At 39.4% G+C, this 9462-nt stretch overlaps 1 protein-coding gene across 3 annotated transcripts in view; it reads left to right on the forward strand.

Annotated features, from left to right (window-relative positions):
* Positions 1 to 8166, forward strand: part of EIF2AK3 (eukaryotic translation initiation factor 2 alpha kinase 3) — a 67685-nt gene extending 59519 nt beyond the window's left edge. For 2 of the 3 annotated variants that reach the window (XM_032410497.1, XM_032410499.1), the window contains exons 15-17: positions 2730 to 2831; positions 5448 to 5510; positions 6965 to 8166. In XM_032410497.1, coding sequence (XP_032266388.1) covers positions 2730 to 2831; positions 5448 to 5510; positions 6965 to 7165 — 366 coding nt within the window. In that variant the 3' untranslated portion in view covers positions 7166 to 8166. The remainder of the gene's footprint in view (positions 1 to 2729; positions 2832 to 5447; positions 5511 to 6964) is intronic. The other variant, XM_032410498.1, reaches the window with a different exon arrangement.
* Positions 8167 to 9462: the final 1296 nt, after the last annotated feature.

Below are 9462 nucleotides of genomic sequence, written 5' to 3' on the forward strand. Positions count from 1 at the left end.
TGTCTTTCTGTGAACACAAGGCAGTAAAAAAAGATGATAGTGATTTGATTTTGGGTTTTTATTTGTTTTGCTTGTGTTTTGGATAGCTGGAAATTTAAAACACCCTCCCTAAATAATGTTTTGGTGGATAATAAGGTAAAACTGCTCATGCAAAGCATTAAGAAAACAATGAAAGAAATGAAAAATAGGGAAATTCATAGGAAGTTATCAAACTTCTATTTTATTTGAACGCCCTTCATTATATGAGCACATTACTGTGTAAATGATTCAATATTCTGCACAAGGCCAAGGAGCTACAAGTTGAACACGAATAAGAACTGATACCAGAACTGATAACAGTGGAACAATAAAGTCACAACATGATGGTAGATTTTTAGAGTTTTAAATAAAAAAGATAATCTCTCTAGCAAATCTACTTAAAGGGAAAAACCACAAATAACTTTAGAAATTAGCAAGGATACATGTAGCAGAGATTTTAATTCATAAGAGACTATTTATACATAGTTGATCATTCACAACCAAAGGTATCCAAACTGGCTTAAGGAGGAAAAGAAATCCATTGGCCTGAGTAATTCAATCATTCCAGTCAAACGATGTGGCCAGGACTTGGTGAGAGGGGAAATTAAAACTGTATGAAATATGAAAATACTGTAAATACATGCTCATATCCATAGGAAAAAAGATCAGAAGGAAGAGCCAGAAAATGTCAGCAGCCACTGCTTCTGTGTGGAGGGCTTTGAAAGATATTTTGGACTTTTTTGTATTTTCCAATTTTTCTACATAGACATGTATCAGAATTAATGCTAAAATGCTTTTAGCATTATTTTATTTTTTCGGAATTATTCAAGAGGCTGGGAGTATACCTTCACACTTTTAAGTATTATGAAAACAAAATGGGAATGACTAAATAAAAGGACTCCTATCTGGGTGCTTAGGAGAGAAGGTGGGGAGCCCCTCCCCCCAGCCCCCCACACCCCGCCCCAAACACCCTTTGAAATAGAGGACTCTCCCTCCACTCCCAGTCCGGATCGATCCCATTATACTGTTTATTTTTTTTCACAGCATTTTTAACTCTCTGAAATTGTTTTTTCCTCCCCTCTAAAATATAAGCTATCAGAAGAGAGACCTAGCTTTTCTCTTGTTTTGCTTTATCCCCAACACCTGCAATGGTGCTAGAATTCAGCAGATGTGCAGAAACGTTTGGTGGATGAGTGAATGTGAATGTCAGCGAAAACCTAAACACTAGGTGGTCTTGGCCACCCCACACACTGCTGTGTTCACTGTATCACGGCTTGCGGCTGACGTGTGTGCGCGCACGTGCACACACGTGGGTGTGTGTTTGTTGGAGGAAAGGGTTGCCATCTGAGAAAGGGAGAGATCTGTGATAAGTGATAACTATGTTTGTTCATAAGTGATACTATGTTTGTTGTTGTTGAAGATACTGGAAATCAAGGATAGCTGGAGAAATTTTGCCCTTGACAGCGCACAGTAGTGAAAATATGGTAGTTAAAAATGGACAGCCATAATTCTCTTAATAATTTGCTTGTTATTCTTCTGTATTTTTCTACATTCTTATATATATATAAGAATATAGAAATTGTCACTTTATAAAATGTCCCTTTAAAAGTCTCTCAGAATACTTTGTATGAATTGTCTTACCCGAGCTTTAGAAGCTGTACTAAGACATTGTTTTAAAATATATTTTGGGACACCTGGGTGGCTCAGTTGGTTAAGTGTCTGCCTTCCACTGCCTTCCGCTCAGGTCATGATCCCAGGGTCCTGGGATCGAGCCCCGCATCGGGCTCCCTGCTCTGCGGGAGGCCTGCTTCTCCCTCTCCCACTCCCCCTACTTGTGTTCCCTCTCTCGCGCTGTGTCTCTCTCTGTCAAATAAATAAATAAAATCTTAAAGGAAAAAAAAAATGCCTCTATGGAGCGGTTTCAAAGTGATGCCCTTCTCTAACATTTGCCAAATATGTGCCTAGGGTAATTTTCACAAATAAAAGGGTTCTGCTAAGTCCCAGGAGGTCACTTTTAATTTGAATGAGGCTTTGTTTAATAGAGTAGTTGGGCTGCAATTCCTCTGTTCATTTGAACAAATAAGTTTTTATTGAGGGCCTTCTCTATACTTAGCCCAGTGCCGGATGATGGGAACACCAAAGAGGCAGTTCCTTCCCTCCAGGACTTTATAATCTAGTGGTGAACAATAAGAAATAGACACATGTAAAATACAACTAAGAATGCAAAGCAGTCCATAATTAAGTGCGTTAATGAGGGCTAACCGCAGTTGATTAGTGGTTTGGAGTAATGAAGATTTTCTCATAAAAATGGGTGAGGTCTAAGATGATTAGAAATGAGAGATCTGCTTTAGATAGTGTTGGCTTTGAAAATCTTCACCTCGGGGGTAGTTGAGCTGCTTTGACTGGCTCCCACAAACTTTTTTAGCATTGCAAGGCTCCAGGTTTCTGCGGGGCCTTTTTTACTGATGCATATCTCCGAGCAGTACCTGGGCTTTCCTTCTGTAATGCTGAGTAGTTTAATTACTCTTCTGTAGTGAGTTAAAGAAAAGAGGCTGCAGAGATCATTAACTCTTTGCTAACGTTTTTACCCGGACAGTTACCTCTAGACCTAGGTGACTAGGTTAATTTTGGGATTCACTAATGCCGGGTTACCAGTTTTATGATCTCTGTTAATTTTTTTCTAAGATTTCTTCTTTATATTGGTATTTCAGATTCATGGAAACAACTACTCTCATAAAGTGGACATCTTTTCTCTAGGCCTCATTCTGTTTGAATTGCTGTACCCATTCGGCACTCAGATGGAGAGAGTCAGGGTAAGTTCCCCCCCTACTCGAAAAAGGTGGAAAAAGAAAATACTCTTAAATTTACATAAGAAAGCATTTTAAAAGAAGAATAAGTTACCCTTAATGCCAGCAGAGCAGTTCACTGCAAATAGAAAAGTTCACGTGAGCATTACAGGGAGGATTTGTAGACTATTTGCTTCCATCTCAAGCTCAGTCTTCAAAAATTTCTTGTATGTTCCTTGTTGTTGTAACAATATCATAACAATATCCTGCACTCAGTAAATTTGTAATACGTGCAAAGCGATGGGGACGGCAGGGTAATGGGGATGGAGAGGGAGTGACACGGTTGGTTAGTTGGTCAGAAAAGAATTTTCTAGAGGGCAAGTGACCATACACTCATACACTTAAAAACTGGCAAATAAGCATAGTTAGTGTTTTTTTCCTCTCAAAATAAACCATGACCATGGCTTTTAAGGAAGACTACTGAAAGTCTTCTAAAAGGAGGCCAGTCACATTTTTCCCCATCGTTCATAGGTTGTCACCCTCAACATTTCTAACCGTTGTCCCAGGTACATACCTCCATATTTCCAAAGTTTATGCCCTTGTCATGCCATTTCTATATCAGTTTTACTTCTTATCTGTTGACTTGTGTCCATAGTAGAAGAGGATGTAGTTCTCACATCGAACCAAAAGGCTCAGATGTTCCTAACCAAAAGGACGTACCAAGTACTCTGTACAATAAATGGGAAAAAAGGAAGAAAATTTAAAAACCTGAATGACTAGCAGAACATTCTAAAAGCTTCTAGAAGGATATGAAACAGGTCCAATATATGTAAAGAATCAGAATCTTATGGCATCAAAATTTATATAGTTACATCAAAGAACCCTATCAAGAAAGTAAAAATAGAACCTACAGAATGGGAGAAAATATTTGTGAACCATATATCTAATAAAGCTCTAGTAATCCAGAACATACAAAGAACTATTATGACTCAACAAAAAGACAACCCAATTAAAAAATGAGCAAAGGACTTGAATAGACATTTCTCCAAAGAAGATACACAAATGGCCAGTAAGCACAACATCATTATTCATTAGGGAAATACACATCAAAACCACAGTGAGATACTACTTCATAGCATTTAGGACAGCTGTAATAAAGAAAACAAAACAGAAAATAACAAGTGTTGGCAAGGATGTAGAAAATTGGAAGCCCCGTGCATTGCTGGTAGGAATGTAAAATGGTGCAGCCACTGTGGAAACAGTTCGACTGTTACTCAGAAAATCAAACATAGAGGGGCGCCTGGGTGGCTCAGTTGGTTAAGCATCTGCCTTTGGCTCAGGTCATGATCCCAGGGTTCTGGGATCAAGTCCTGCATGGGGCTCCCTGCTCAGCAGGGAGTCTGCTGCTCCCTCTCCCTCTGCTCCTCTCCCAACTCAGGCTGCTGAAATGCTGGTGCCTCATTCTTTGACATGAGATCTTTGGAACTGTTTTATTTTCCTTTTTGGAAGCTCTTAGGGCTCTCCCATTATCAGTGCTATTATGACATTTAGTCCTTTCATTGATCCTCCCCCCCCCCCCATTTATTGTACTTAAACTGGTAGGTCCCTTCAGTTAGAAGATGTGACTCTCATTTCTAGCAAATTTCTTGTGTTAGTTTTTGATAAATTCTTCTCCACTTTCTCTGTTTTCTTTTTCTGAACCTCCTGACTTAATCCTATAAATGCCTAATCTTTTTTTCTCCTACTTCCCATTGGCTTGTCTCTTTGTGTATTGTTTTTTGCAAGACTTCCTTAATTTGTTATTCCAATTTCCTAATTTTGTATTTTGACAATCCAGTTTTTAATGTCCAAGATTGTTCCTTTTTATAACATTTCATTCTTTTTAGGATTCAGTATTTTATCTCTGAGAATCTCGTGTATTTATATGCTTTAACTATTGTCTCTTTCTTCTGGAACATAAAGAGAGTGATAATATGTATGAAAATTTCCTAATGAACTTTCAAAAGCTTAGTTATATACTCAGTAATTAGCACAATTGACTTGAGTGGTTTTTTTGGTTTTGTTTTGTTGGTTTTTTTTTTTTTTTTCCCCACTCAAAAAAGAAGAAAAAAAAGAAGAAGAGGGGTGCCTGGCTGGTTCAGTCAGAAGAGCATGTGACTCTTAATCTTGGGATCATGAGTTTGAGCCCCAGGTTGGGCATAGAGATTATTAAAAAAAGAGAGGGAGAGAGAGAGAGGAAGAAAGAATATACTCTTTCATATCAAATACAAAGAGGCTAGATACTAATAGAAAAAGTTGCCCACTTAAGGGCACAAATGTATACTCATGAATGAGTTATTTTTTACACAAATCAATCCATTCTCAGTTAAAATCCAGGTGTCAGTATAATATGTACAATAAAAGCATAATTATATCTGAATTGTTTTCTAGATTTTGATAATTTGATGGCATGTAGATCTGTGCTCATGAAGCACTTCAGTGTAGATTATCAGGTCAGGAAAAGCTGTTGGTAAGTTTTCCATCTGTTTAATATTCAACCTTTCTTCTTCGTCACTTCATTAGAGTATCAAAAAAATACATTTAAATAAATGGATCCATATATCAAAACATTTAAAAGCAAGTAACACTTTTCTTTCTTTTTAGATCTTAACTGATGTAAGAAATCTCAAATTTCCACCACTGTTTACTCAGAAATATCCTCGTGAGGTTTGTATAATTCTGATCTTTTATTTTCTTGAGAATCAAATTTAGAACTTAAAGGGTCCTTCACAGTTAATTCACCAGTTTCCCATTTTACAGATGAGGAAGCCAGAGGTGTAGAGAGGAAAGGGACCTGATCCCAAGAGCACACAACTTGTTAAAATCACAGACGGGAGGGAACTCGGGCCGGGGTCCTGGGTGGGATCTTTGGCCGGGTGTTCTGTGGTCCCCGCCGGGTGACTTCCGGTTGTACGTGCTAGCCTCCTTCCCCTTCAGAAAGGCTGAACTCCTGGCACACTCAGGGCAATAGAGCTACTGCTGTGACTGTGCCACTAATTTCTTTATTTTAGTGAATTGGGGAGGGATCTTAAAAACTGGCTTCTTTCTTTAAAAAGGGGGCAGGATGTCACTAATTTCCATTGATTGGAGTTAAAGCACTCAGAGTGAGTGACACAGTAAAATTGCTCAGAAGAGTAGGAAGGAAAAACTAAGCTGGTCCTGATGATAAAAGTTGTGTGTAATGAGCCTTGGAAGTTTGTTTTTGTTACTTTTGTCATTTTTATTCCATAATATGTTTGGTCCACAAACACATCATTTTAAAATTTACACATGGATACATCTTGAATTTTCTTAAATAATTAAATTGAAGTAAGTTAGACTGTCTTTTAATTATCAAATTGGGAAAAGTCTAAATTTACCTGTCAGTATTGTAAGTTATAATGAAGGACTGCATTAAAAAATGAACTTTATAGGCTGGCTCAGTCGATAGAGTGTGCGACTCTTGATCTTAGGGTTGTGAATTCAAGCCCCACATTGGGTGTGGAGCCTAATTAAAATAAAATTTTTTTTAAAAAGTACTTTATAATATAGAGATACATTAAGCTAAAATGCAATAACGTTTTACTAAAAATTACTTTGTTATATATTTTGCAAAACTGATGAATCAGTTTCCAGGGTGGCTTATAAGAATATATGTTACATTAAGAAGGGCTCAAAAAAAAATCAAGAAAAGGGGTTAGGTACTGATTTCTGGCATGATTATTTTTAATTGAAATTTTTATTGAGATAATTGTACATTCACATGCAATTATAAAATGGAATCATTTTTAAAGTCAGATGATGTCTGTGTTTCAAGGATATGACTTAAGACCCTTTATTATATGTTAGAAAAGAACCAATTACCACAAAATGGACAGGGGTTGGCAAATTATGTCCCATAGGCCAAATGCAGCCTGCTGTCTAATTTTGTAATAAAGTTTTATCGGGACACAGCCGTACCCATTTATTTACTTACTGTCTATGGCTGCTTTTGTACTTTAATGGCAAAGTTGAGAAGTTGCATCAGAAACTGGCCCGCAAACTTAATATATTTACAGAAAAACTTTTCTGACTCCTGATTTAGTGGACTGTTTCATGGTCTAAACCTGGCCCTTCATTTCAAAATGATTATTATATTTCAGTATGTGATGGTTCAAGACATGCTCTCTCCATCCCCCATGGAACGGCCTGAAGCTACCACCATCATTGAAAATGCTGTATTTGAAGACTTGGAGCTTCCAGGAAAAACAGTACTCAGACAGAGGTCTCGCTCCATGAGTTCATCGGGAACAAAACATTCAAGACATTCCAGCAACTCCGGGAGCCCTTTGCCAAGCAATTAGCCTTCACTTACATTTGCACGCCTAACAGGTGACAGAATAGCCTTTTAGGAATGTGGCTCTCCAAAATTGTGAACTTGAAAATTTTTTTCTTTGCTCAATTTTATTTGGGACTACTTTTTGTAAGTCATATTTAAACTGGATTTGGGGACATAACCTAATTTGAGCCAACTCTATACTGCTAAACTCCAGGAGAGGGCTATCCATAAATCATGTGTGGTCCTTTTTCTTCAGTGGTCTCTTGAAACTGGCTGGCCAAGCTTGATAGCCCTCACCTTTGCCTGGGGAGGTAGAAACAATCCCTAAAATATAAAGAGAGAATTAAAAGGGAAATATTTTTATAGTACAGAAGAGAGTTCCTACAGTGTGGTAACTGTATTCTAGAAATATGCTTTCTAGAGACAAGATGATGATTTTGAAACTAATTTCCAAAAAAAGCTGACTCCATTTTTGTCCTGGTGTGTAAATGAAGAAAGAATCCACACTATTTTGGAGGACGAGTAGCACAAATTGTATAATGGTTTATGTCCATAGCTAGTGTTATAGTGATATTTGTAGCATTAAATAGCTTTATTCCTTAGATGGTTCTAGGGAGAGTTTAAGAGCTTTTTTGTACTTTTACCTCCAATAAAGGGAAAATGAAGCTTTTTGTGTAAATTGGCCAAAAGTTCTGGTTTGGGGAAGTAAAAAGCCGTAGTAAGACACGAATCATATATTACAACTAACTTCTTCAATTATGGACTTTTTAAACATAATGAAATCTTAAATGTTTTATGTGTAATCCTATAGGTTGGTACTTCCCCAAAACTGATTCTAGATAACAGTTTCATCATCTAACTTGCTAACATGTTTTTATTTTTCACTGTAAATATGTTTATTTTTTATTTATAAAAATTCTGAACTCAATCCATTTGGGTTGGTGGTGTACAGAACGCACTTAAGTGTGTTAAGTATTGTGACTTCTTTCAAGTCTAAGTGATTTAATAAAACTTCAAAAAATTATTTATAGTTGACTCTTATTTTGGGGAATTAGCCCCAAATGGTAGTTTTTCAAATTTATAAAATGGGATCACGGGTCTAGGAAGGGTCATAACCCTACTTGCAAGAAAACTTTTGCTAACCTATTCCAAGCAGGTGTGTCTTCTCTGTTCTTTCCCAAAGACGTGACAAAACCAAGTCTTTTTCAAAAGTCACCGGACTCATAACCAGGTGGCGTTCGCCCGATGCCTACTCCGTGCCGGGGGCTGGGGACAGAAGGAGGACCCTGCCCTGAAGGGAGACCTTGCAGAGCCCAGGGCTGGGGCCATGCCGGCTGTGCTGGTCCCAGTGTGTCTGGCACGTCCCCTGGAGAGGCGCGGGGCCCGCTGGGCGGACGAGGCACTCACCAACCCGACACAACCTGTCGGGGCAGAAAATGCGTGATTACTTCCATTTTACACACAAGTAATGTCTGCCCCCGAAGTTATGAGCAGTGTGTAAGCTGGAAAAGCACGTCACAGGTATTGTGCTCTCTACTGCACAGTGCAGCTTGGACGTGGTCTTCCTTCCGGGGTTCCGCTTGGTTCCCGGCCAGCCCATCTCCCTCTCTCTTCTTCATCTCTTGGTCGGCCTCGTGGTCCCCTTACCCACCCTTTCCTCTTCACCCTGGGAAGGCATCCTATTGATCTCTTCCCAGCACGCCACTCAGTCCCAGCTGCAGACCCTTTCCGTCACAACGCCGAGAGCTGGCCATGGCAGGCGTCATTATTGCCCTTCTCCTTCTGGTGAAACTCGGGTCCCAGAAAGGATGCTACGATGTGCCCAGGACCACAAAGCCAGAGCGGAACCGGGACCCAAATGCAGGTATTCCAGTTTCCAGTCAGGGTTTTGCCTACTCCCTTGTACCAAGCTGTCTAAGGATTTGCACATTTCTTTTATGACAAAATTGGACCTTTTTTTTTAAGATTTATTTATTTTATTTTAGAGAGAATGTGAGCGGGGGTGGGCAGAGGGAGAAGGAGAGAGAGAATCTCAAGCAGACTCCCCACTGAGGCTGGAGCCCAATGCAGGACTCGATCCCACAACTCCTGAGATCACCACCTGAGCTGAAACCAAGAGTCAGCCACTTAACCTTCACCGACTGAGCCACCCAGGCGCCCCAGACCTTCTGTCATTTGAATTCTGCGTGTGCCTTTGTTGGCTAGCTGTAGGAGAGCAGGCCTGGGAAGTGTAGGGGCTGGGCCAGTGGGACCCAGCAAGTCCTCAGCATCGCCAGGACAGCGTCTGCTGCATCCTCACCCAGAACCCTTTCCCCTGACACC

The sequence above is a fragment of the Phoca vitulina genome, unplaced genomic scaffold, assembly GCF_004348235.1.
Source record: "Phoca vitulina isolate PV1807 unplaced genomic scaffold, GSC_HSeal_1.0 scaffold12, whole genome shotgun sequence".
Lineage (NCBI taxonomy): Eukaryota > Metazoa > Chordata > Mammalia > Carnivora > Phocidae > Phoca > Phoca vitulina.